Source organism: Kwoniella europaea, chromosome 1, assembly GCF_036810445.1.
Source record: "Kwoniella europaea PYCC6329 chromosome 1, complete sequence".
Taxonomy (NCBI): domain Eukaryota; kingdom Fungi; phylum Basidiomycota; class Tremellomycetes; order Tremellales; family Cryptococcaceae; genus Kwoniella; species Kwoniella europaea.
The window spans coordinates 8,044,860-8,072,071 of record NC_089487.1 but is presented as its reverse complement, the minus strand read 5'-3'; the positions used below and the strand labels follow the sequence as shown (position 1 = coordinate 8,072,071).

Genomic DNA, 27,212 nt, shown 5'->3' with positions numbered 1-27,212 from the left:
TGATCAATACCGTTCCATTCATCCATCCCATCTAGCAGACCACACTTCATGCATAAGACTCGACTCACTCGACCACTCAAGCATCCAAAGATACCCTCAAGCATATACCTCAGTACCCTATGATATAGTTATACACAAGGCATCAGTCAAGCAACACCTTGAACAGGACAGGCAGGAGCCGACAACCAAGTGTTCACAATGGGTGAGCACGATATCTTTCACTAGAGCATGGACCATTTCCAGCTGATGGCAATCGCTCGCATTGACACGTAGACCAATCCATCTTGAGAGGTAAGTGTACATGACAGGCGGAGGATGTAGATCAGCTGGAGCTAATATGCTTTCACCTCACTCATAGGGCTCAATGACAAAATGTTGGTCGATGTTATCCAAATTCCTCCATGTCGATGAGCAAATACTAATAATCCTGCCTTCGACAGATACGAAAGGCGGAAGGCCGCTGCTCTCGAGCTCGAGAAGTAAGCTGCCAACTCTCTTCTGACCATGAAATTCCGTAGCTAACAGAGCGTCGTAGACTCGTCTTATCGTCTGATATTCCTCGAATATCATCTATAATCGACCAACTATGTGGGATGTTCAGTTCTTCCAACTCGGCTTTACATACTAGGAATGGAGGTGGGTCATGCATTCAGATTCAAAGCATAAACTGGAGAACAGACTGATGAGTGATTCCTACATCATTGTTTTAGGTTTGATCGGTCTAGCTGCTACTGCCATAGCGTTAGGTCAAGATGTCGCTCCGTTTCTGGGTATAATCATACCGCCCGTATTAGCTTGTTTTCAAGATCCAGAGTCTAGAGTCAGGTATCATGCTTGTGAGAGTTTATATAATATGTGAGTGATTGTACACCTTCTTCTCCTTAGTTCCTCTTCATCCCTCTCAACTGTAAAAGGGAATAGAGCTGATGGGTGATACGTGCTACAGAGCAAAAGTCAGTAAAGGTGAAATTCTCATTCACTTCAACGAGATATTCGATGCTCTATCAAAGCTTTCTTCAGATTCCGAAATGTCAGTCAAAAACGGAGCGGAATTATTAGATAGATTGATGAAAGATATAGTAGCGGAAGCTGCACCTCATTACGTTTCGATCTATCCTGGAAATTACAATCCAAATTTACCTCATTCCCATACGCAACGGATAGAAAATGAAACGACGACTACAAGTATAAGCAACAAGCTATCAGGTTTAGGTATAAACTCTATTGGTCATAACAATAACGAAAAAGATAGTAATTTAGATCCAAGTGCTAGTCCAAAGATTGGTCTAGGGTTAGATTCACCTTCGAAATCTAATGATCAATCTCACGGACAGCAACAACAACAGGAAGAAGATCGAAGAGCTTTCTCGTTAGCTAGATTCATACCTCTCCTTGCAGAACGGATATACGTTATATCACCGTATACCAGGATGCATCTGGTTTCTTGGTTGATGGTTCTGGATTCTGTACCGGATTTGGAATTGGTAGCTTGGTTACCTGAATTTCTAGATGGGTTATTGTGAGTTTTCTCGATCCTCCTCAGTACATCTGCTGTTTTGCTGATAAGGTGAAATGATTATTAGGAAATATCTCGCAGATGGGAATGTCGATGTCCGTCTAGCCACCGAAAATGTCCTGGCGGAATTCCTGCGGGAGATCAAGTATATCGCTCAAGTACAGGAAAAACAGGCAGAGGAAAATAGGTTGAAGAAGGAAACTCGTTCGGTTAGGACACGAGGAAGTAGACATACTTTAGAATCCGCTATCGAAGATGAAGATGAAGCGATTGCGGACGAGTCGATGACAACCACTACTCAATCTGGCTATGATCACGATGAGGACGACAATGATTGGGAAGGTGAGGGTAGTGGGAACTGGGTGCCGGGGCAAGGCGTTTTTGTGGACCATGCGGCTATCATGGATATCATCATCCAGCATTTATCCTACCCAGGTGAGTGCTTTTGCTTTTCCATCTGGCAAAAGTCAACTCTTGCTAATGATGGTGATTGGTGCGAATAAAGATGAACTGGTTCAGTCAACAGCAATGGAATGGATTTTGACTTTCCTTGAATTCGCTCAAAACACCGTTGTAGCATTCACACCACGTATAGTGCCAGCTATATTACCTAACCTGGCTTCTCCCCAGTAAATTTGCTTTCTCTCACTCTCCTCTTCATAACGACATAACGAAACATAGCTGACTAGGTTATACTAGTCGTCATATCAAACTCGCCGCTCACGAGACCAATGGCTCATTATACCGAGTTATACAGTCCCTTCCACTTCAAGTCCAACCCACTCCAGCAACCGCATCCACAGCTACTGTCTTACCTCCCAACACGAGTGGATCCGTGCCGCCACCCATATCTTCCTTGGCAGGTTCACCTCCATCCACTTTGGCATTGACAGGTACATCACCTAATCCAATCAAGAAAGATTTCGCTTTATCCGCCACCACAACCGATCTACCAGACTCAGCCAAAACAACTTCCAATATACCTGTGAATGATCCTCTGGATGTGACTCCCAGTACGACCAAGAATACTACTGTAGGAGGATCAGGTATTACACAGACATTATCAGCTACGAACCTCCAAACACACAAGTTGAAAGGTACTTTACCAACTATGTCCGAACCTGTTACTCCAGCTACGGGTGAATTCCCAGGTTCGATAAGTAAGAAGTCATCAATAAGACCTGAATCACCACCTCAGAATCAGCAAGGTCAAGGTCAAGGACCACTTTCACCGACGATCGAACAAGGTTTATCATTAGCGGATGATGTGGATCCGTTTGACGTTCGAGAAACTGTCAATGTCCTGACATTGCAATTCTTGAGTGATCATGCTGAGACGAGAATAGCGGCGTTGGAATGGTTATTGATGTTACATCTGAAAGCGCCTAATAAGGTGAGCTATCTTATTTACTGAACATCTCACTCAGCAGATGTACGTAGCTGACGTGGTGAGTCTGTAGATCCTGTCGAGAGATAGTGGTACTTTCCCAGCTTTGTTGAAGACTTTATCGGACCCTTCTGAAGATGTAAGTCATATAACTTATTGTCAGATTCTCATAAACAGCCGCCTCATCATGGTTTCAAGAGAGAATGCACGAGATACTGATGCCGAACTTTTTGGTTCTATAGGTCGTCAAGCATGATTTGCAACTTCTAGCCCAGATATCAGCTTCATCCGAAGATTCATATTTCACCAGTTTCATGGTCAAAGTATTAGAGCTATTCTCAACGGATAGGAGATTGTTGGAAACTCGGGGTAGTCTCATCATCAGGCAGTTATGCTTGCATTTGAATGCAGAGAGGATATTTAGGACCATAGCGGAGATTTTGGAGAAAGACGATGTAAGTGATTTGTTTAGCCTAATTGAATGGTCAAGTTCACAAAATCATGGTATTCTTGATACCCCTTCTTTACTTTCTTCTCATTAGGAATGGGGTATATACTGATTGGACTGTGCTTGATAGGACCTCGAATTCGCAAGTATGATGGTAGTCAAGTTAAATATGATTTTAATCACTTCGCCTGAGTTGGCAGATTTCAGAAGGAGACTGAAGAATCTAGAATCGAAGGTATGTCTACTATTCGCCTCTTCCCATAAATCCCCTGCGCTAACTTTGACATTGTCTCCTAGGATGGTCAAATGCTATTCTCCTCACTGTATAGGTCATGGTGTCACAATGCCGTCGCGGCATTTGCTCTGTGCTTGTTGGCTCAGGCTTATGAACATGCTTCGAATTTGCTTCAGATATTGTAAGTTCTCACTCTTCATCAACTGGAATGGCCTAACGCTGACTGAAAGGGCTTCGTGATAGTGCTGAATTGGAACTTACCGTACCGTTGTTGGTACAAATTGATAAACTGGTCATGTTAATCGAATCACCTGTCTTTACGAGTCAGTGGCGTTTTAATCTAATTGCCTGCTTCAAGGTTGCTGATATGATAGTCAATCGCTAACGGTATTCTGGATTTCTCTAGATCTACGATTACAACTCCTCGAACCTGAGAAATACCCTTATCTGCCCAAATGCCTATACGGTCTGCTCATGATCCTCCCTCAAAGTAGCGCTTTCATCTCTTTGAGAGCGAGGTTATCCGTAGTCCATTCGTCAGGCTATGTTCCTATCTCAAGTTCGAAGAGGTGAGTACGATCTCATCGATCTGGTGTACTGTTCTGACTAAATGTTGTGCGTTACAGCTCGACAGGATCAACTTTCTCTTCTGCTGCTGCGGCAACGAAGTCCAGGTTGGGTAACAAGGAGGAAATCAAATGGCAGGAACTGTTATCGCGTGAGTAACATTGAACTCTCACATCCGAAGCCTGGACTGTATGGCTGATTTGATCGACTCAGACTTCCGATCGGTTCAAGCGAAACATGAAAAAGCACGTCGTCAACTTCACTCTGCCGATTTACCCGGTTCCTCTATACATTATTCATCACCTTCGCAAAGTGGGTTGAATTCCATACCCAACCCGAGCTCTATGCCATCAGCAGGTCAAAAGAGTAGCGGAGGAACGATGAAGAAGAAATCTGCATCTACATCCGCATCGGCATCAAGACAGAATAGCGTCGAAGTATCAGCAGCAGGCATAGGGAGAAGTGGTATATCCCCATTAAATCCTAAGAGGATAACATCGATATCTGGTCAACCTACTCCAACGCCCAGTGTGAGTATCGGAGGTGCAGTAGCTTCTATGAACCCCAATATATCCATAGGGGCTAGGTCGACAAGTCCTACTCATCCGGGGAGGAAAAAGTTGTTAGGTGGGTTGAGGAAATCTACAGGTGGGGGTGGGAATTAGAGGTACAAGTGGGTTCAGTTGTTGTCCATGTATATATTGATTGAATCCTGTTGTTTATGGGGAGATGTTGATTTTTGTATATCATATGTGTATAGATGAATTGATGTCTAGTGCTAGCTAATGTTGGTAAACCTTAGAAGGATCTATATCCTGCGATCTCTTCGTCCATCCCTGCCTCATAGTTCCAATCTAAATACAGACATGGAGTTCTGCTTCGTGAGGGTCCACCGATGTGGATACTGTGTAGTTATAGATAGATGGATGATTGCATGATCAGATGAACCATTTACAATATCAAGATTCTACCTTTCTGACTTCTTTTCTATTGATAAATACTACATACTCCCCGCCGACAATCTACAAGGCTACAAATCTGTTCCGGTCAATCCTCAGAGCAGACTGATTAAGCAGATTTACCATAAAGTAATCTAGCTCCTTCAGGGGCATTCTTGTTGTTTGGGCCGTACCAGTTGGGGAAACCCTATAAAGTGCAAACACTGTTTTAGCTGTCATTCCCAATATGTTGAGTATAAAACGTGAACTCACAAAGTCTGAACCCCAAGGAGGAGAGTTAACTCTAGTTTGTTTACCGCTCTCTGCCAATTTATCCAATTGTTCCACCTCTGAAGCATCCAACTTGATGGTCTTCAAGTTAGACTCTATTCTTGAGGGAGTGACAGATTTGGGCAATACCACTATGTTCTTAGAGATCAAATAGGAGAGCAAGATCGCAGCAGTTGATTCACCATGTTTCTCCGCAATCTTAGTGAGAACTTCGTCCTTGTGTAATGGTGATGAAGTAGATCCGAGAGGTGAATAAGCTTGAACTAAGATACCTTTATCTTGACAGTATTTGACAAGTTCATGTTCTGGGTTATAAGGATGTAATTCAATTTGGTTCGCGGCAGGAGTAACTTTAGCGGTCTTGAGGAGTTTTTCAATGATGGGTATACCAGCGTTGGAAATACCGATAGCCTTCACTTTACCCTTTGCTAAGACGGCTTCCATTTGTTCCCATGTTTTGGCTTGGTCCCATTCCCAATCGATGTTTCTAGAACCATCTTCCTTGACTGGGAACAAGGGGTGAGTACCGTTGGGAGCGAGCCGGACAGGCCAGTGAATGAGATAGAGATCAAGGTAGTCGGTACCGAGGTCGGAAAGTGTTTGGTCGAGGCATTCTTCTACTCTGTCGTGATATGATGACCAGCTGTATGCCATATAAATACGAATTAGCAGATAATCAACGTGATACGGGTATCAGATAAGACCTTACTTACACTTTGGAAGTGAGGAAGATCTCAGATCGAGGAATGCCAGAATCTTTGATACCTTCTCCTACTTCCTTCTCGTTCTATACGATTCCATTCAACACCGTCAGCGTCATGTGGTTGATGTGATGAAACACAATCCACAATCCACTCACTTGGTAGCATAAAGCACCGTCGATATGTCTGTAACCAGATTTCAAAGCGTGAGCTACAGCGGCTCTTACTTCTCCAGGTTTAGCTTGCCATGTACCTATCGATATTCATCAGCACACACGCTCACATCCATCATGACGTGTCAGATGAGAAGGGCGACTCACCAAGACCGATAGCTGGGATGGTAGCACCGGTGTTGAGCTTGAATGAGGGGACAGAAGCGGCCATTTTGAGTGAGTATCGATGCAGTCTTTGGATTTCTGAATGTGAGAGATACTGTAAATTATGGGAGGTGAGTACAAGGTGGATCCTCCTTGTCTCTATATATATAGTGGTCATCGTCCAAGTGGTATATCCCATCTCCCGTGAAGCGGAGATGAGATTGACCGGGCCGGGACTTGATCGGACCGATTGACCCGATCTCATCTCTCTCAACGCATCGCGAGGTAGGGGTATCACGTCATTTTAGATGGGATCGACAACGCTTAGTGCTCAAGCCTCGAATTATCCAGATCATTCGTGGTTCACATATAAGATATATACTGATGAAGGTGAGGGCTATCATAGATGGAGCAGACTCTGAAACGACTCTCCAAACGATCGATACAACTGCTAACATACTATGGCCAGTCTCACTTTGTCAGTAACGAGACAAATATCGCACAGCATTCTCCTCCGAGGTCCTTTGATCTTCGATCCCATCAAGTCCAATCTGCATGCTGTTGTTTCCTGGTGCACCTCGACATGACAACGCCTCATGGTTACACCATGTCAACTCCTTCATAGCGCTTATAAATGCATCTCGAGGTACAGGACAGAGACGGATTGATCCGAGGGTGACGGAATGGTACTTTATGGGAGGATAGCAACGTGTGAAGAATGAAGAATGAGAAGCCAAAGAAACGCGAAAGAGGCGTTCATTCATGGCTTTTTATTCGCCATCAAGAACTCACCTTAGTTTGGATCTGATTGGCCGTTGGTGCAGATGACGATGGCAATAAACATATTTACTCCAATGGTCTGATTCTGATCTTTCAGAAGCACTCGGTTACACAGCGACATAGCACAGCAACAGGCAATCAAAGGATAGGATGGAGTGGTGGATTGCTGATCTTATTGAGATCGATGATTCTCGACAACGCCCCCATTCCTCATCTCTCGAAATATTCAGCTACCATCAAAAGCCAACGACCATGATCAACGGACAAAAGGTGTAAAGTGGGAGAAAGGCAGGGTAAATGATGTGTCTGTGTCTGTGTGTAACTGCCAGGTGAACCTGATCTAGCCAATACCGATAAGAATAAGCACACAACACACATCACATCAATTCCGTACTAGATCGGTTTTTGTTCTTGAAAATCAATCTTAATCTCATAGTAGTCCTCTTAGACGACGAGATGATTCAACTTTACCCCCACTTGGTCAACCCGACTAACACCTACATAAACCAGCTTAACTCGACCTGAATCACCTCCCGTTCTTCTCCAGCTGATATATTTGAGTTTGAAGCAAGTTCATCAGACCTAGTATCATCATGTCCGGTATTCTCACAACCACCCAACCAACAACCATGATCAAATCATTCAACACTGATATCTCATACACTCCCAAAGAATGTATCGAAATGACCATCCTAGAAGCTCCCTCATCACCATCATCATCTTCGTCCTCTTCTGCTCACGATGAGACCGAATCGAGAGCTAGGATCTCTCGCCACTTGGACGTACCATCATTGACCGACGAAGAGCTTTGGGAACCTTGGTTCGCTTTTCCCTCGAGACCTCAGATGACTTTACATCGTTGGGCTGAGGGTAACAAATCGCAGCTAAATATGTGAGTGGTTTCGCTGCTTTGTTACGCTTCATTCAGGTCAGAGATCATATTTCACCCCCTCCCCTCTCTTCATTCCTCCCGCGTATCCTCCGGATCCCTGCTCCCTCTCTCTTCACTTCTCTAAGCCTTCTCCTGTCTGGCGCTCTTGCCGTCGACCCCCTTCACCGTTCATTCCTCTTCTCATCTCTGTTCATCCCGTATTTCTCTCCCTATGCTCTTGCTGTCGGTCTCCCTCCCTGCTTTCTTCAGCCCTATCTGCCTTTCGCTCTCCCCCTCTTGCGTCCTTCTGCCTACCTCCGCCCCCGTTCCCTCTCTTCCTTTAAATCACCTTCCACTCTCTCATTCTGCTAATCAACCAACAACATGAAGCTAAACCATCCTATCCTCACAGGTTCATCCACAACCTCCCCTTATCCTCCCCTCCCTCCCTATACCCTCTATTTCTCACTAAGTGCCGCTCGACCCTCACCTCACTCAAGATCCTCGTCCTAGGTTCGATCCTCTTGATCCGAGGGGTAAATCACGGTCCGCAAATGGGTAGAACCCTATTTGGTAGGATCATCGGTGATAGGTATAATGATTTGATGGCTTTTAGAAACCAAAATCAACATTATACTAAATTGCATGTCGAGTTGTTCGAGGATGAGGAGGCCATAAGGAGAAGTGTCGAGGAGGCTAGGTGTTTACAGATAAGAGGTGATCAGTGAGTTGATATCCCGTGTTCCTATCTGATGTGTTTTGTGTATTTTCTGATTATTTTACGGTACAATCCGTTTTCAGATTATTCACTCAAGGGAAATACGAAGCTTCTCTTGAACATTACGGAATGGCCCTTATCAAATTAATACCATGGGACACGGCTTCTCTCCCACCTAGTCTATCTTACAAAACAGGGTTTCAAGAGATGTAAGTTGCATCAAAAACGCTTTTCTCTAGTTACAGCATGATCTATGTCTGGATTCAAGTGGTGTGTAGCTGATCCAACTGGTTTTGTGCTTCTCGTGTTTAGTGATCAGGCGCTATTCCTTTCCATCGCTTTGACATCCATAAGCATCTGTGGAACCCTACCTCCAAATTACCGATCGCATCTTACGATACCCGGATCGAGGTTGTATAGATTATCCAAAGCTTCTTGCGATTATATCTCTCATTCTCCCATCTCTGGGGACGCAGGAGAGGAACAAGTCGCGCTGGCGTATAGGCTGGAAAGTCTGGCTAGGGAGATTGCGAGCGTTCCCAAGATAGATCGATCTGAGGTGGAGGATGGTAAAAGCGTCAGAGAGGTCAGAAGAAGATTTGAAAGGGATTGAATGAAAGAAACGAAGGAATGTATCGTAGAACATTGTCGTGTGTTGTGGCTAGTGATTACATTCCAGACTTTATCGCTTGTCATTTGATTGACTACCTAGAAGGTATGATCATGCTTTTTGTAATTGCTTGTACTTTGTGTCTTCCTTCTGTGCCATCTCGATTGTCTTGTTTTGCTCTATACATTCTTACCATTCTATCCATACTTGATTTTTCATTTTGTAGATCCAAATTTTGATACAACCGTCACGACCCCATGACGACATACCCATGAAGTTATGCATTATCATATAGGAATTGTCACATTCATCGATATACTTTTATACAACGATACTCCCGTATGATATGGTACAATCACTTTCTCACTTCCCATCCGAGTCCGTGTTATAATCCCCCCCTTCACCATTCCTCTTGTTAGGTCTACCACCATCAACAGCCAAAGTTTTACCTACCTTTTCAGCTTCTAGTAAAGTATTCAATACCAGTCGATATTGTACGGCTAAACCCCATTTCATCGACTCCAATCTGTTCATAAACAATTCCAGGAGGTTGGAGACAGTCCAATTGGCAGATGAACCTAAGAAGGGAAAAACCATCTCTCCGCCGTGTAAAAGCCATAAATTAGGTGGGATCGTATCGAACCCTAAATGATTTCAGAACCAAGAATGATTGTCAGTCCGCATCTTTTATCTAGAAGCACGTCTGAGCTGAGACGACCGTCCAACTAACAATTAGCAGCGAACAAAGCTGATTTCAAGCCATTATTCGTTATTTGATGCGGCGCATATTTAGCTATAGCCCAAACTACCAAAGCACAATCGAATGTCCAGAACAATTCGGCAAAGGAGCTAGCATTCAATGCGCAATACCACAATTATTATTATTTATTCGAACTGGATTTCATGTTGGAGATCACACTCACCCCCTTGAAAATTCCGCTAATAAGGCGTTCAATACCCCCGCATGCCACAAGACTTTCCTAACTTCTTTACCATCCTTCATCCACGCTTTCAACCACCCCAAAGACCCTTTCGTAGTCATGTCAGGCTCGTATTTGCCCGAAACATGCCGTATCCTATCCATAAGACCAGGTCGGGTGAATTGTATATGGGCGGAATGGTATAATGCTGCGGGTGTGAGACGGAGATGCGTAGGCGAAGGGGAAAGGTAGGTAGTTTGAGCTAGACGCAAGAGCAAATGGGCTGGTTTGCTATACGGACGAAACCATATCAACACATGTTCTATACATCAGTACTGATCGATCGGTGAGCTCACGTATCCAGTACATGAGCTTCATGGGTGTAAGAAGGTTTGTCCATCCCATTGTCTGTCAATCCCACACCAAGAGCTTTCTGTAACATCTGTTGATCAAGTAGCATTCTAGAAAGAGAACGAGACATCTCGTATCAGTCTTCGATATCCAGATATTGCCGTCAAGGGACTCACCTCCATACAGTCAGAGATATAATCGCACAACCCAAATCATCCATTTTCAGTCCTATGTCTTCACCTGCCAGCGACTTAGCTAATACTTTCAAGAATTTGGGTCTAGTCGTAGATGGGTCGGTAGCTTCTCCGTTGGCGATCAGTGCCGCCCAACTTGCAGCATCTGGCGCTTCCCACAGGGCATCTTCGCACGGTAGATGTATCCCAGCTTCGTTCACTGCGAATACCGCTGGGATATGCAGTAGAGCTACCATCTGAGAATCGAGGTACTGTATCCAGACGATCACTCAATCAGCCACTTCGACTGTAGATGAGTCGGCTATCAGCTCAACGATTGATACTCACATAGACACCCCATCCCAGTCTCCTCTTCGTCTCATCCTCCATATAAGCTTTATACCTCTGATCGTCCGTTGGAAATTCTTCTCTGGCGTATAAGTCGTTCATTGCTGATCCGATTCCACGAAGTAAGTGTAACCTCCTACAGGTAGTAACGATACTACATCGAAAGATCTCCGCGTGATAATACATCTCTCTTGAACCACATGCTATTCCCAGAGCTGTTTGTAGGAGGAAGGCAAGAAGTGTATTTCGATCGAATTTAGCCCTCTGATCACTACCTCTCTGAAGTAACAGACGCGATAAGTTAAATTTCTATTCATTCTGAATTGACCCACACGGGCATATATTCTTCCGTGAAGCATTCACTCACCATCCAAGCTATCATCCTCCTCACCAGCTCACAAAGCGCCACCGCCAACGGCCCAAACTCCTTATTGGCATATGTCGCTCCTATAGCCGCAACCGAAAGCAGCAGCACAGCAGGCGTATCACCCTTGAAGAACGTCGGTCTATGTACGATAGGAAAGAGTGGATGGAAATTTTCGAAATATAAATCGACAAAGTCAGATAAAGTTTCAGAATCTGGGAAATCATCTATATCAGGCATGAGCCAAGTAGGTTGATGTGATAGGTAAATTAAAGATAACATTGCGTTTCTTGAAGTTTCGTTAATCGCATTTTGCGGCATGCCGCTATTGGACTGTTGTTTCCATTTATGCAGTCTTGGTGAGGCCTTGACGCCAGCTAGAGTCAGAGGCCGATCAGGTACTTTCGGTTTGAATATACTCGGCTATATCAATGGTGACCCATGAGTCCTGGCTTCGGCTTTATTTTCTTATGGCTATTGACTTGACTTACCCAGGGATTATCTTCCTTCCGTCCAAATGGATCTGGCATTCCCAAGACCGGTTTCCCCTTGTTAAGTGGATTCGTTGAATCCTCGCCATTCACTGGACTACCTCCTCTGGGAGTAGAACACAACAGCCATGCTGCGCTTAACGAGTCGGTCGAGCTGATCGGTCCGACACCACCTTTGTCGAACATGCTACTTTGAAGACCTATATCCAAGTCGATATTCTCGTCTGAGCCCCAACCGAATACCTGACCGAACCATTCCCAACTTGGATCGAAGGGGTCGAGGGGTTGATCAGGTAAGATAGGAGGGCCAAATAGGTCTGAGCGAACCAAGTCAGCATATATCGACCGAGATCACTTCATGAAAAGGCCATATGACATTCTGGATGTGGTGGATATGGAATATGGAAGGGATAATACTCACCCGCACCGAAATCACCACCTAGACCCGCACTGGTGCCTACACTAAGTTGAGCAGGATCTATAAACCCGGAATTGGAGGATCCAACTGAAGGTACACTGAATGGTGTACCGGTATTGACAGTAGTCTGCTGAGGTGGAGGAGGCATCATTGACATCCCTGCTGGACCAGATCCTGACATCATCACGCTTGGACTAGGGTTCGTCAATGGCGTCAAGCCAGTTGATTGACCACTTGCAGAAGGAGGAGTAGGGCCGTTGAAAGTATTCCATAATTGGTCGATCGTACTGACATTTATACTTGATTGTTGTTGGTGAGGTGTACTTGCTGGTATGGCCACTTGGATAGGAACCGTATGGGATAATGGTGAGATAGATACGAATGGATATGAAGGGTTGGGTGTAGGATTGGAAGTCTCGTTTATAGATGTTATAGATGGTCTTCTGTGATCGGACGAAGTTGAATATCGCCTTTCATGATGATGATTGTGATTGAATTCCGAATTGTCACCGCGTTGCGTTGAAGTATCTTCATCCATCGATACCCTCCTTATCTTACTATAAAAGCGAAAACACACTGTCAATATTGTCTCGTAATTACATAGTGACGGGAGTGGGACGTGAACTTACTTTGGAGGCTCATCATCACCATCGACCATACCCGATGATGAAGATCCACTCTGTCCCTCTTTCTCGGGATGCATAGTCGATACATGCTTGGCACGTACATCACTCCTGTTGAAACTCTTATCGCAGTGTGGACATGCATAGGGTGTGATTCCTACATGGGTCTTCTCATGCCTACGGACCTGTTGCAAAGGATCATTGACATCAATATCAGCAAAAGCCATGATGTGTAATGTATGATAACAGACACATTGTTTGAAGTGGATCCATAGAACAATGATCCATCTCATGCTGATGTCTACTAACAAGCTGAACGACTTACATGTCCAGCAGTCCCAAAAGACTTCTTGCATCCTATCATCCACTCATACTCATCAGCCTACAATCTACTCCCACACGACCTGTCCAAGAACTTCTGACAGATGGGATGGGTGGGATGGGTAGAGGTGGATCTCATTCACAACTCACCAATCCATAAACATGGATAGACCGGATTCCCTTTATCGTCCTTTTCAGCTTTCCTTGGACCTTGTTGGAAAGGCATCTTTTACATTCTCTTCTCTGTGCGAGGTGAGCTAGGCTGCTACGATCTGTTATCGATAAGACAAGATGATAAGTATAATGATGATTGACTATCTTTTAGTTGGCTACAGGTTGCTTGGGATGTTGTCTACGATGAACAAAGGGTCAACAGGTGGATATCAGGTGGATCTCATGCTGCTCAGGTGGATACCGTGGTATACCAGCTTAATACCGGACCGGGACCTGGCCACGTGCACAATCCCCCACTCAGATCAGATCAGACAACCACTTGTATCTCTTCGCATGTACTGCAGTGCGTATTTCTTGGCAATCCGATTGTCGGTACTAGGTGTCATGGTAAGATCTAGATACATGCGGAACGGTTGATCGATCAACTTATGAGGTAATGGAGGGGACAGGGTGGTGGATAATGGGATAAAACATGTAGAGATGAAACAGACGTATATATACTACAAAACAAAAACATGATCTATATAAACTGGATGATGGTATAATCGTTTGTATAAGTAACAAAAAAAAAAACAGAAACGGGAAATGCTAGTCAGACGCTTTGAAATGAGGCAATGACGCAACCTAAGAAAGATGGAAAGATCCTCCACCATCTTTCATAGCTCTTTCGATCTGAGCAGCGAGAATCTCTTTTGTCGAGTAATCAGGCATTTTCAAATACTTCAAAATGATCAAGAACATCTCGTTAGCCAATTATCCTACATGCGGTAGAAAATCAAAAAAATAAAACATACCTGAGCACATGTCATCACACTAGGGAGATAATCATCAGCTTTGAAAGGTGGCTCGTGAGGTTTCCTAACGACCGTGAAAGGTGGGGTGAGACCTTTGAATCCTCCAATAGGAAGTTTAGGTGCACCGGTGATACTACAAATCGTCTGTTAGTTGAACTCGGACTGAATCATCGAATGAATGAGGGGTGCAACTTACAACTGTAAGAACTGTCTTCGTTGTTCTTTGTCATATCCCACCATGACTTCCAGCAAATTCTGGACAGCTCGAGAATCGAGGTTATATCCATGATCAGCTTTGAGCGATTGTTCGAGTGCTACCAGTCAAATCACACATCAGTATTCTATCATGTGCACTTGCACCAGATCTTTGATCGTGTAAATGAGACGCACTCTCTCTTGACCAATCTTCTTCGGCATTACCAAACAACAATCCCAACTCTTCAGGTGAAAAGATCCTCATATCTCTTATAGAGAAAACCATTGAGAACCCTTCTTGGAAAGCCTTGACCTGTTTTTCGACCCCACTACCTAAAGTCATCTCCAGAACTCTCTCAAGGTATTCTTCCAAATTGGAATCGTCCACATCGATATGAGATCCACCAGGTTTGAGCTCGATGTTGTACCCCGGTAACGTGAAATCAAGAGATAAGTCGGCCAACTTCGCTCCTCCTGCTGTAAGAGCGGCAAGCTTGGTGCGTCTAGTCGAAGCGGGCTGAAGGAATGTAAACATCAGTTTTGCTGCATAGCTATCCCAAGATTGGCATATAAACTGACCAGTTTGAGCGCTTCGATCTCCTTTCTAGCGTATGAGTAAGCTTGCAGTCTCTCCAAAGATCTTGCAAGACCAGTATCGACAGCCTAGATGACATAATCATCAGCTGTAAATCGCGATATACTCCGTTGTCTGTAGACAGCTGCTACTCACCTTTAGCGTGGCAATGGTTTTTTTGACCGGCTGTCCAAGTATCAACTTCAAGAATACTCTATTGAGGTTGACATCGATGATTCTCGTGTCGAGCAATGCCCTTCCAGCGAACAACCCTAAAGTCTTGAACCATGATAATCTGGATCTGACACCACACATCAGCTTTCTTTGTGATCTGGTATTGATGATGATATAGTACAGAACAGCAGACTTACTCTGAGCCACTTGAACTCTCGTTGAGTGGTGAAGGGAACAGCCCTTTAGGATGGAACACGTAATTACCCTCTTTCGTCTCATCCTCATCTCTCCAAATTCCTAATGCCCTTCTCGCAAATTCTTTACTAGCTAAAGAATAAAATTCCAAAGTTGGTCCTAAACCCGTACCGATCTCATCGAAGTATTCAATTTCTAATATACCCGTGGACGTTCCATAGATCTCTAATACTTTGGAGCACGATTCTAGCAATTGTGATCTGGATATCCGTACTTTCTGTCTTACCAGACGAGCCAAGTGGGATACATCGTCTCGTCTGCCGTTTCGGGCATTGCCACCTTGTTGAGATCGGGAGATTAATCGACTATAGCCGAAGGAAGTGGATTGGAGGAAGTTGTATCGAGTATCGAAAGGGAAGAGGAACGAAAAATGCTTGGGAAGCTCGACAGCCCATTCAGGAAGACAATCACTGACCATCAAAACGGACAAATCAGCACCCTAAAATTCCCCTTATTTGCGGCAGAAGACATAAGCAGACCTACCTAGCGATTATCATGGTCTCTTCCAATTGTCTAGTCAATTTAGCAGTCAACTTGTTGTTGACAAACAGGTTTTCATCTAGCGCATTGTTCGACAGTCCAAAGGCATCTTTGCCGTCCACGGACAGATTATGTACAACTCTGAGTAATCTGAGGATCTTGGATGTAGGAGTTCCAGGCTCGAGACCAGCGGGGAAAGAACTGGCGACGGAAGCAGGAGAAGGCGCTTCGACAGATGCATCTGAGCATTGTTATCAGCTTACATTCAGTGAGATGCAATTATGTAATGGTAGCTCACCTGATTTAGCGGGACCCTCAACTTTCCTGAATTTGATCGTCACTGGCATATTGTAAATTCCACCGTATCCGGCAGAGCCACCACCAGATATAGAGTCCTGATTCCTGTGAACCGCACCATACAGAGTATCATTCAGAGACAGCTTATTCCCGTTGATGTTGAATTCCAGATGCCAGTCAGTAGGGGCAGTCTTGACAGCTCCTGCGTACGAGGATCCACGAGGAGTGGCTGCTCCACTAGCTGATGGGCCTGAGCCTGATGTAGCACTTGCAGCGGGAGCATTCTGTTGAGGTGTAGCGATTCGAGTACCTTCAGGCGTTTTGGCTTCGACTCGAGAACCATCTTTTAATTAGGTTAGCTTAGCGTGTAAGTGACTATCAGGTCAAAGCACTCACCAGCGGCAACAGACATATTGACAACGCTTTCTGTTGGTCTAGCTAATTCTTCTTCCATTTCCTCCTCGAACACCTAATAGCAAGTATCGAGTTAGCATACACTTCAGAAAGTATCATGAGTCATCCTCAACTCACCTCATGACCATACTCATCCTCTTCCGAGTAATCATCCTCATCGAAATCCATATCCACCGGCATATGAGGGAAGATTGACGGTCCACTAGCGGAGATCGATGCAGCAGCGGCCGGTGCAGGTGTGGAGGGCTCAGCGGCAGCAGGAGCTGATACCGAGTGGGAGCTTTCACCAGTCCCTTGAGCACTAAGTCTTGCGCTTCTCCTTCTTTGTGGTTTGGAAGATGGTTCGGCTTTATCAGCTTCTTCAGCTTTATGTCTCTCGGTCGACGGTTCCGCTTTGTTCTCTGTACTAGTGGCAGCGGTAGCTGCTGCTGAACTACCTGCAGTAGCCATTGAGGTATCTCCAAGTCGACTCAAGGGTCCCCCGCCTCCAGCAAGTGCAGATAGAAGTCGGGAAGTAGGATTGCCTCCACCTCCTGGCATACCTGCCGCGTAGGCAGCAAACATTCTTGATAAGCCTGAACCATAGTTTCCATCTGCGACTCGAGGCCTAAGGTAATCATTGAGCGCTTGCATTGACGCGATAGCTTGTATAGTAACGCTAAGGGTAGAAACCTGTTTGGGAATATCTTCACCTTCCTCAGCTTGAAGTCTGATACGCATGGTTCGACTCAAGCTAGAAGCAGATGGTCTTGATGCGTCGGTGCCACCGCCGAATGCGATTTCCACATCGAAATTTTCGAGTCGTCCAAGACTTTCGTGGAGTCGTTTGACAAGCATGGTGAGAGGTGAAGGATTAGATAATGATGTATCGGAGAACACTTCGAATAGCATCAATCTTCGATCTGAGGAGGAGACTTCTCCATCAATGTCGACGAATTCGAGTAAACCATCAACTAGACCACTCTTGAGCAATTCGAAACTTGATAGAGCTTGATCGACATTGGAGAATCTAGAAGCGATGTCTCTGAGAGTATCCCTTAGCTCAGCTTCATTTGCTTCCACTCGACAGAGTTTCTGCACCATCGCACTAATCTCGTCGAGGACCTGAGAAGCCGCTTGGTGATGATCTCCATCGACATCAAATATTTTCTTGGCTTGAAGCATACGAGCTCGTACGATGTTGGCATCGCTGGGATCGAGATATGAGCTGGATGATCGTTTAGGTGTAGATGGTCCACTGGGGCTTTCACCGAGAAGCGGGATACCGCCTGGGATGCTAGCCAAGGAGAGAAGCGGTTTCAGATCCTCGGGAATGGCAGGTGCATTGGTAGGTGTGTTGATGGATGGTCCCGCAGCTGTTTCTTCGTTTTCTTCAGGTTCAGTCTTAACAAGTGCGGCTTCCTTGGCAGCTTTTTCCTTTGCCATTTCCTGTTCTGCAAGAGCATCGATCTCGAAAACCACACCCTCTCGGAGAAAAGAGGCTTGATAGACTTCTGGTATCTTGGTAGCAAGAAGTTCGACTAATTGCAAAGCATGCTGAACGAAGGTGGGATTGTCCTTCGATGATATGATCGCACAGAGGAAGCTCGCCATGGGAACGAACTGGGACGGGAAATTAGCAACTGTGTTGACATTTCAATATCAATTTGACTTACTCTCAAAGTACTCTTCAGCTGCTCTGCATTGGCAAAAGCAATAGCCTTGACCAGACCACTCAACACTTTGGCTCTTACTCTGAATACGACTGAAGCAGCGTAGACATCGACAAGAACTGGTACAACTGCTTTGATGAATTTGCCAATGATCTCCGGGTTGGATTGAAGTAATTCGAATCTTTGCTCCATCTGAGCATTTGCCTCTTTCAGTGCTTTGAGCATGGCAGCTTCTCGAGATGACCCTGAAGATGAAGCAACAGCAGTTGGTGTGGCAGCGTCGGCGGGGAGTGGTGCGTTGCCGCCAGATGGTGTAGGAGGACCAGATGAAGTACCAGATGCAGCTTCTGCAACTCGGCTACTACGCCTGGGAGCACCCGGTCGGTCGGATCTGTCTGCTTTCCTCCCCTTTTTGACTCTGGCGAGGTTCTTCTCGGTATATCCTTTAGGGTCGAAAACACCTTCTCGTGGTGTAGGTGGAAGTAATTCGCATATCAGACCAAGGGCTTCTTCGACTTGATCTTTAGGACGATGAGCGAGATTCTGCAGAACGGCCATATCGGCTATTCCACCGGCGAGACCTTGTCCACCTGACGATCCACCTTGTTCATCTTCGTCATGCGCCGGAGGCAGCACACCAGTAAGTATCTGGTAGATTGTACTGGTCATACCAGCTTCGAGGAAAGCGAGAGAGACCTTGGCGGATCCTCGAGCTGACGTAGTTAGGGCTTTGAGAAGATGAGTGTAAGTTGATGGGGATACAAGTGGTGATCCTCCAGAAGGCATGAGAAGAGCATTGATCGCGGTGATAGTAGGAACTTCTAGAAGGCCTTCGAGGTGTTCAGCGTTATGTCGATAAGATTCTATAGTTCTGACTACAGCGAGAGTAGCTTGTTCGACAAGTCGTTGATCACCTGAGCTGAGGGTATCTCGGAGAGTAGGGAAAACTTCCTTGATTTGTGCGTAATGTTCGCTCGAGATATTACGGCAGCAATTTGCAGCTGCAGTCACCGCAGTTCGCTGAACATTAGTCGAGAAGAAGGGGAGGTAATTGAGAAGAGCGCCAAGACCGCCTTCTCGTACAATGGCTGCTGGGTATTCCGCGGAGATCTTTTCGAGGGTCTGGTAGGCGACACAATCGTCAGCGATGTGGGTTGAAAAGCAGATCGACCTGTACTCACACTTAACGTTTGTTCGGCCAATTCTATGTAGGTGATTTCAGCCAACTTGGAGCAGAGAACGGGAACAGCGCCCAGATGAACCAGGGTATGACCAGAACCGGGGAGAGCTTCCATCAGATGAGCGAGACATCTACAGGCAAGAAGTTGACATTCCATATCATCTTGATCTCCTGATGGCATCATGCCTCCTGAGCTCATCGCTAACGCAGCAGCAAGTTGAGCATCTTCATCCATCTCGTCTAACCCCTGATTTTCATCGCCGCTATCTTGATCTTCGTTGATGTTGGGTTTACCATTGAGTATGGCGATGAACTCGGTGGCGAAGGATGTAGGGGAAAATGCACCACCAAGGGTATCTTCGTTACTGACCAAAAGAAGTTCACTACATTCTCTCAGAGCGGCTAGTCGTGTAGCAACATTTTTGGATTGAAGGTTGGTCTTCAATTGTTTGAACCGGTTGGAAAGACCTGACATCATACCTCCAAATGCACGGAATCCACCTCCGAAGATGGCAGCAGCAGTCGCTTCATCAAGGTGGAGACCGGTATCACTGGCAAGTCGAGCGAGTCGATCATAGGCAGTTCCACCTGGACCTCCTCCGCGATTACCCGCATCCGCTTCACCATCTTCGTCGTCATCCTCCTCGTCCTCGTCTTCATCATCGTCATGTTCTGATCCTTCCATGTGCTCATCGTCATCATCCTCATCGTCTAAAATACCGCGGCCAGATCCACTGGGTTCATCCATCCAAAGCGAGTCATCATCATCCATGTGATCGTCGACGAGGTGTCTTGCAGCTAAGGTAGGGTCAGAGTAGATTCCAGGAATCGTATTTCGGGATCGACTTACAAGTATCTCCTTTCTTGGTTCTATCACTGGATGATCCGAGAGTAGGGCGCTTCTGCTTGGGGCTATGCATTACGATTATATCAGCTGGTAATACTAACACAACCCAAAGACTACTTACTTCGCTTTCTTAGGCATTTTGTATGCTGCTTTCTTTCCCTTTCCTTTTCCTTTCACAACAGCTCTCGCCTTACCCTTGCCTTTGGAGCTTGCAGCGGGGGTGGCAGGTTGGATTTCCTCCTCGGATTTATGCCTTAGGTCGTATCTTCCACTGCCAGTAGAAGTGATAGATGCTCTCTTGGTGCGATTGATGCCCGCTTCCGTGATTGATGGATTATGGTCGGATGCAGGAGGCGAAGGTGATCGTGGAGCTCGTTTCTTTCCTTTTCTATCGGTGGGAGAGGTTTCAGCAGGGACGGATGCGTGAGGCAAGGAAGTACGAGATCTAATGATTGATTAACGAAGGTCAGTATCAGGTAGTGACTCTGGAACATATTTGTCATTGAAGCAGCAGGTTGATGAAAATACGACTCGGACGACCTCCTTTGATTGTGTTGAACAAGATTTGGAGGGGAGATATGATAGTAGTTACCGAGGGGCGATGAAGCAGCAACGCAGACAGCAGGCTACACCGGAAGATAAACAGGAGATAATGTACTTACTTCTTCTTGCTACTTCCTGCTTGGGGTGTTTCTTCTATATGAACTCGTTTCTTTCCCTTGCCACCTGTGCTTGCGGGGCCAGGGAGATCCAGGGAAGATGCGGGAATTGTGTTACCACCTATAGATAGTCTGGCTGATCGACGAGTGGTTATAGCTTCGGTCGAAGGTTGTGATTGTGGAATGATGTCTGATTGCCTACTCTGCTTTCCTCGTGTCGCACGAGGATTTGTGGTTGCTTCGTTATTGACAGTTGACAAGGGACTTGATGATGATAATGGGTGGTTACGATTAGATGCCGATCCGAGATTGAGATTGCGTTCAGATTGAGATTGAGATTGAGTTTTATCTGCCTCGTCGTTCATTGAGAGATGTAATGATAGGTTGGAATGATAAGTCTATCCCGATAGTCGAATGGGAAGAAGGGTTATAGGGTGTGGGTGGTAGGGTTATATGTCGTCTGATTGATTGGTGTTGTTTAGCTGACGCTCATGCAGTGGTTGATATGATTGAAGTGCGTCATGAGTATGAGTGAGTGAATATATGTGGGATCTAGATGAGGAAGAAGGTGGGTGAGATGCGACAAGGGGTGAATGGACGGTGAAGAGGGAAGGGAGGAGGAGGTGATAGCACTGTGATGGTGTGTGTGAGGTGTGAGGTGACCAAGACAAAGAGAGAACGTACGCACGGATCGCTAATCTCTGGTCTACTAGTCGGGGTCATAGACACGTGGCAAGGTACCCTCATTCACGGATATGTGATCCATCTCCGCGACTCGAATACCCAAGTGGAGGCGCTCGAGTCTATCGAGTAGTTTGAAAAGTTGGATCATCAACCGCTCTGTGACCATCCAACATATCTCATTGAACAAGATCCATCTCTCTCAAGCAGCACGCTCACATTCAGAAGATTGGCCACTCTCATTCTCCCTCTCATCGGACTCAATACTCCGCCGCCATGTCAGCAGACAAGCATCCAGAATCCATCCCAGCTCTCATGAGCTCTCTCCGACATCTGCAAGATACCAATCCCAAAGCTGTCCGGGCAAATGTCCATATATACCCTGCGTCGCTTTACGCCAATAACGGAGAATCAAGTTCGACCGGCTCGAAGAGAGATAGGAAGATTACAAGTTGGAAGATGACCGAGCATATGTATTTCAACTCTCAAAATCCCTTTCCAACTTTGGCCAGAGGTTTGTTTACCGAAGAAGTTCAGGAAAATGACCCACTACCTGATGAGGTCAATAGTGCAGGTGAGGGATGTACGAGACCTAAAGATAGGATTGTAGCGAGAGGGTACGATAAGTTCTTTAATATTGATGAAGTAGAATGGACCAATGTGAGTTATCTTTATCCCCAGGGACATACAAAATCACTTCTGCTCATACTAATTACCTTCAAATAGTGGTCAGCAATGAAGATACACACCGAACCTCCTTATCATCTCACGCTGAAATCAAACGGATGTTTGATCTTGATCTCAGCCCTTTCACCATCTCATTTGATAGTAGCTTCCAAGCATTCACTGGGAACTACTACCGAAGCGCAGGAACAGGAAGCTGTAAATGGTTTGGCGGACCTTTCAATCAAAGACAACGATCAAAAGCAGAATAAGAACAAGAAAGAGGTTCAGCAGGAGGCAAAAGCTGAAAAGGCAGAACATGAAGAGGCCAAGGCCCACGCTGCGGTCGGCAGGGAATGGGTGAAGAAAACTCTAGCTGCGAAGGGAAAGACAGAAGCTGAGCTGGCTAAGAAGTTGTGGGATGGTAACATGACTGCTGTGCTGGAGGTAAGTCATCCAGCTTCTACCTTGTCCATCTGTGACTTCTACAGGTTTTAAGCTCATATATGTGTATGATAGCTATGTGACGATTCGTTCGAAGAGCATGTGATAGCCACGCCGGCCCATTGGACAGGTCTTCACCTACACGGACTAAATCACAACACACCTCATTTCTCAACTTCTCCTCCTGATCAGGTGAAATCCTTCGCTGAAGAATTCGGGTTCATCCAAACGAAATATGTCGAGCTGCAGACTTTAGACGAGGTAAAATCGTTCACCGATGATGTCGCTAAGACAGGTTCATGGGAAGGAGACATGATAGAAGGATTTGTCGTACGGTGCAAAGTTAAAAACCCATCTCAAGGTAGCAAGACGAATGGTAAACCACCTTATAGAGTTGGATCACCATTTTTCTTCAAAGTGAAATTCGATGAACCATATCTGCTTTATAGACAATGGCGAGAAATTACCAGAGTCATGCTACCTCTTTTAGAGAAGACTGAACCAGAGGATATAGCGGCAATATGGAAAAAGGTACGAACGAAATCGAAACGACCCGAAGTTTCAGTTTACGCAGATTGGGTAGGGAAGATGATTAAGACCGAACCTGCTTTATTCGATAATTATGATAAAGGTGTGGTGAGAGTTAGAGAGAGGTTCTTGAGATGGATAGAAGAGGATGAAAGCGCAAAGAAACTTTGGAATGATGCTAGGGAAGGTAAAGCGAAGCATATTTTGGGGAAAAACGGGAGTGAGAAGCAACAGAGTAAAGAGGGTTTACCTAAGAAATGGTTACTTGTGCCAATTGCTGTACCAGGTTGTGGTAAGTCAGCTAGGTATCGTGATCTATGTGGACAAAGAAGCTGATTCATTGGTTTCCTGTATAGGTAAAACATTGATCGGCGTAGCGTTATCCAAGCTATTCGGTTTCGGTCATACCCAAAGCGACGATATCACCACCAAACGTACAGCACCTACATTCATCAAAAACATCACTGCATTATTACAGAAAGAGGATGTCGTCTATGCAGACAGGTAAGCTAGCAATTCTCTTAGATATAAGATACAAGTCAAGCTTACTATTTTGGACTGCTCGTAGAAATAACCATATCCCAAAACACTACGAAGAATTATCAGCTATAGCCTCTTCAAAACCTATGCAGAAACACGATGTCCGCCTAATAGGAATCGTATGGGATATATCATCTCAACCATATCATAGATTACTCCGAATATGCTCAGAGAGAGTGGTAGCTCGAGGAGATAATCATCAGACACTCCGACCTGATCCGACGGTAGATGCAGAACATGAAGCGGTAGTAGGCCAATTCTTACGAAATTTCACTTCTCCCGATCCACTCTTATTCGACAAACTTATCGATGTCAAAGTCCTAAACCGGCCGAGGGAAGTATTGGGTAAAATTGTCGATTCTTTAGTAGGCATTGTAGGGTTACCTAGACCTAAAGAAGGAGATATAGATAATGCCTTGAACGGGGCAGGGGAATATAAAGTGACTACGCCATATCACGCACCGGCAAAAGTTGGTAAACCAATCAGATATTTCGGTATTGCACCTGAGATCGACCTGGGTGAAATTGTAGAGAATATAATACAAAGTTCTACGTCTTTTGATGATCAAAACGAATATTTAGAATCTGTTAAGGAGGTATTTGATCTGATTAAATCGCAAGGTAGAATCACTTCAAAACCGCATATCACCTTATCACACGAGAAGAACGTTGCCACCGAAGCTGAACAATTAGCTTCCGAAGGGAAGGATGGTGAAGAGGGTCCTCAAAAGAGATTATGGGATACATGTAGAAGATTATCTGAAATGAAAGTTTCAATGTTATTCAAGTTCAGATTAACCCATTTGTTATGGGATAAAAGAGTCATGACTTTAGCTATAGAAGATTTCAGACCTATCCCCGTAGACAAGGAGGGAGGAGTACAAGTGGATTTAGAAAGTGGATTACCTTCCGATGTGAAGAGTCTATTACATATTACTGTGGGGACGGTGTCAGAGGAGATATCGGCATTTGAATCTAGAGGGTTGATGAAGGCCCTTCGAGAGAATGGAGATAGTGAGTCAGGTGAGAAGGATGAGGTTGTAGAGGGTGGTGGGAAAGTTAGATGGATCAGAGTCAAAGAAATGGAAGGTGAAGGAAGAGTCAAAGGGATGAGTTGAGCAGAAAAGGGTTTTGTATATCCAGCATTATAAATGAGTATACCCATGTATCATGTCATTTGTCAATCATGAGCTCAGCCAGTCCCTCAGCTTTACCTGTGCGTTTACATTTGGCTTCACGAAGCGACTCGCACAATCTTAAGGCTTGCGATAATGGCCAGTTCTGGTTCATGTACATCACGCATTGACGGATCGCATGTTTGTCATCTACTTCTTCCAGAGTATAGACAGTATATCTTATTCTGATCTCTTCTTTTGGACGGACTGGTCATGGTTAAATTATCTTACCATCTATTGGATCTAGCCGCTATATAAGCAGGCCCTTAAGCATTCCCTTTCACGATCTTACTTTCTTTCCTAAGGGCATAACCAGTCCATGACTAAACCACCAATACCTCATCAGCTTAACACCCTCTGTACATGAACCATTACATCTCACTTACCTCATCATACAAAGCCGTCTTGAGCGCTTTCCCACTGTGCTCCCTCAGCAATTCATTAGCCAACCATCCAATCGCAGCTGTCATCCCACTTCCACAACTCAACACGATCCCTCTTTGCTCTTCTATATACTGTTTCAAATTCTCCTCACCTCCTAAAGCCTTCTCGAAAACTTGTTTGAGCTCTTCGATTGATTTGTAACTTGAATAAGGAATTTTGTCATTCGCCGCGTTGAGGTATTGAGGGAACGGTAATGGTAGTGAATTAGGGATATGTCCTGATGAGAGACCTGGTCGAGGTTCGGGTGCTTCACCTGTGAATCTAGGTAAGGGACGGTGGTCTAATACTATCTCAGAGGTGGGGTCGGTAGTGGGTTTCTCAGAGTTGGAAACAATTTGTTCGTACGCTACGCGACAGAACAGGTGAATATATCAGCTTCAGCTCCACGCGAGTTCGTGAGCGAAGATAGTGATTAGGAAGAGTAAAAGCTATTATATTGACTCACATCGTACCCAATCCTCTTTCCAATTTTGAGGTAGCTTATATTGTGATTCTTTCAAAGTAGGTTTGACATCTCCAGTCTCAACTTCATATCCTTCTTCGATGTATCTCGGTAATCCACCATCCAGTACAGAAACATTCTCATGACCGAAAGCTGTACAGAAAGAAATAAGTCAATCAAATCCTTCATTCTTACAAGAAAAAATTGACTCCACCTTTGAATGTGTATAAAGCCCTTGGACTGGAGAAAATACCTATTGTATCGTACAATACCACATGGTCATCATTCCTTATACCGAGTTTACCTATTCACGATTACCCTTCCATCCATCAGCTGCCTGTCATTCAAGTCGTATGATGGATATGGGATGAGGGGACTTACGACACTCTTCGACGAATCTTTTTGGTTTAGGTAACATATGAGTTAAGCTCAGAGGGTTTTTGTCCAAATCCAATTCAGCAACTTCATCAAGGTCGAATCGCTTCGCATTAGGTATCCTAGGTCCGGAGAGGTATTCTGCGACTGCCGATCGAGTAGAATTGGGCATATGCCATGATACATCCAACGGCAAGGTCGTTCGCTATGAGTAAGTTAAGCTAAAGAAGATCTTCTTGCGGAGGATCAAACTTACCTTGGGAAGGTCTTGATATTCTTTAGGCGTGATCAACAGAGGTACCCTCGCGATACTGGAGGTATGCAGACCTCGTCTGGTTAGGCCGATCTTGGTGATTGCTGGGAATCGCATTTTGTACGGTCGTTCTCAGATGGAAGCACGAAGCAAGGTAGCTTACAAGGCTGGTTCTTCGTCGAGTGAAGGAATGTCGGTGAACCGGCGGATCCAAGTGGCCGCTAAGATCAAGAGATGGTCACGTCATTTCAACTGGTACAAACGGACATCTCCGTTTACGCGTTCAGACCAGGTCATTACGCATTCAAAAGATCATCCTCGTTCTATACTGGTCAATGTTCGAACTTGGAAGAAGTATGGACAGTCTGTAAGTCGAATCATCCGTTGCACAAGTGTTTGTTCCTCCCACTAAACGTGTAACGAACGCACAGATCGACCACACATAACGAGGACGATCGAGCAGATTTTATAATGAAACGAGAGTTTACCTGATTGTTGGGGCCACCTTTGTTTCATTAGCCCTTCAATCAACGATATTCATGAAAGGGAGCGAAACACTAAATCAGATATCAGATAATGTGTTT

At 45.1% G+C, this 27,212-nt stretch overlaps 7 protein-coding genes across 7 annotated transcripts; 3 read left to right on the top strand and 4 right to left on the bottom strand.

The window, feature by feature from the left end:
* Window positions 1–198: 198 nt before the first annotated feature.
* On the top strand, window positions 199–4,818 carry V865_003055 (uncharacterized protein; the record flags this gene model as incomplete). Its single annotated transcript, XM_066226854.1, has 18 exons — window positions 199–202; window positions 274–291; window positions 359–374; window positions 441–479; window positions 536–636; window positions 711–855; window positions 947–1,519; window positions 1,584–1,951; window positions 2,022–2,145; window positions 2,216–2,909; window positions 2,977–3,042; window positions 3,146–3,358; window positions 3,482–3,586; window positions 3,649–3,767; window positions 3,830–3,909; window positions 3,993–4,155; window positions 4,213–4,304; window positions 4,367–4,818. The coding sequence occupies 18 exons, from the start codon at window positions 199–201 to the stop codon at window positions 4,816–4,818; spliced, it is 3,372 nt and encodes a 1,123-aa protein (XP_066082951.1).
* A 403-nt stretch (window positions 4,819–5,221) lies between these two features.
* On the bottom strand, window positions 5,222–6,467 carry V865_003054 (uncharacterized protein; the record flags this gene model as incomplete). Its single annotated transcript, XM_066226853.1, has 5 exons — window positions 5,222–5,299; window positions 5,365–6,025; window positions 6,096–6,169; window positions 6,242–6,336; window positions 6,404–6,467. The coding sequence occupies 5 exons, from the start codon at window positions 6,465–6,467 to the stop codon at window positions 5,222–5,224; spliced, it is 972 nt and encodes a 323-aa protein (XP_066082950.1).
* Window positions 6,468–7,773: 1,306 nt separating this feature from the next.
* On the top strand, window positions 7,774–9,382 carry V865_003053 (uncharacterized protein; the record flags this gene model as incomplete). The annotated part of the gene is made up of 4 exons (XM_066226852.1): window positions 7,774–8,072; window positions 8,464–8,775; window positions 8,853–8,978; window positions 9,082–9,382. The coding sequence occupies 4 exons, from the start codon at window positions 7,774–7,776 to the stop codon at window positions 9,380–9,382; spliced, it is 1,038 nt and encodes a 345-aa protein (XP_066082949.1).
* A 360-nt stretch (window positions 9,383–9,742) lies between these two features.
* Window positions 9,743–13,614, bottom strand: V865_003052 (uncharacterized protein; the record flags this gene model as incomplete). The annotated part of the gene is made up of 12 exons (XM_066226851.1): window positions 9,743–10,023; window positions 10,110–10,228; window positions 10,303–10,590; window positions 10,656–10,760; window positions 10,827–11,095; window positions 11,172–11,450; window positions 11,539–11,958; window positions 12,027–12,343; window positions 12,448–13,001; window positions 13,074–13,252; window positions 13,393–13,424; window positions 13,539–13,614. 12 exons carry the CDS (start codon window positions 13,612–13,614, stop codon window positions 9,743–9,745), a joined length of 2,919 nt encoding a protein of 972 aa, XP_066082948.1.
* A 572-nt stretch (window positions 13,615–14,186) lies between these two features.
* On the bottom strand, window positions 14,187–21,448 carry V865_003051 (uncharacterized protein; the record flags this gene model as incomplete). The annotated part of the gene is made up of 16 exons (XM_066226850.1): window positions 14,187–14,282; window positions 14,357–14,489; window positions 14,553–14,670; window positions 14,747–15,068; window positions 15,131–15,214; window positions 15,282–15,426; window positions 15,497–15,964; window positions 16,038–16,275; window positions 16,333–16,674; window positions 16,728–16,800; window positions 16,863–18,347; window positions 18,401–19,519; window positions 19,579–20,375; window positions 20,428–20,489; window positions 20,546–20,869; window positions 21,087–21,448. The coding sequence occupies 16 exons, from the start codon at window positions 21,446–21,448 to the stop codon at window positions 14,187–14,189; spliced, it is 6,168 nt and encodes a 2,055-aa protein (XP_066082947.1).
* Window positions 21,449–22,040: 592 nt separating this feature from the next.
* On the top strand, window positions 22,041–25,057 carry V865_003050 (uncharacterized protein; the record flags this gene model as incomplete). Its single annotated transcript, XM_066226849.1, has 6 exons — window positions 22,041–22,424; window positions 22,491–22,646; window positions 22,761–22,874; window positions 22,947–23,691; window positions 23,756–23,903; window positions 23,968–25,057. The coding sequence occupies 6 exons, from the start codon at window positions 22,041–22,043 to the stop codon at window positions 25,055–25,057; spliced, it is 2,637 nt and encodes an 878-aa protein (XP_066082946.1).
* Window positions 25,058–25,380: 323 nt separating this feature from the next.
* Window positions 25,381–26,745, bottom strand: V865_003049 (uncharacterized protein; the record flags this gene model as incomplete). Its single annotated transcript, XM_066226848.1, has 6 exons — window positions 25,381–25,437; window positions 25,501–25,904; window positions 26,004–26,153; window positions 26,215–26,304; window positions 26,382–26,580; window positions 26,632–26,745. The coding sequence occupies 6 exons, from the start codon at window positions 26,743–26,745 to the stop codon at window positions 25,381–25,383; spliced, it is 1,014 nt and encodes a 337-aa protein (XP_066082945.1).
* Between the last annotated feature and the right edge of the window lie 467 nt (window positions 26,746–27,212).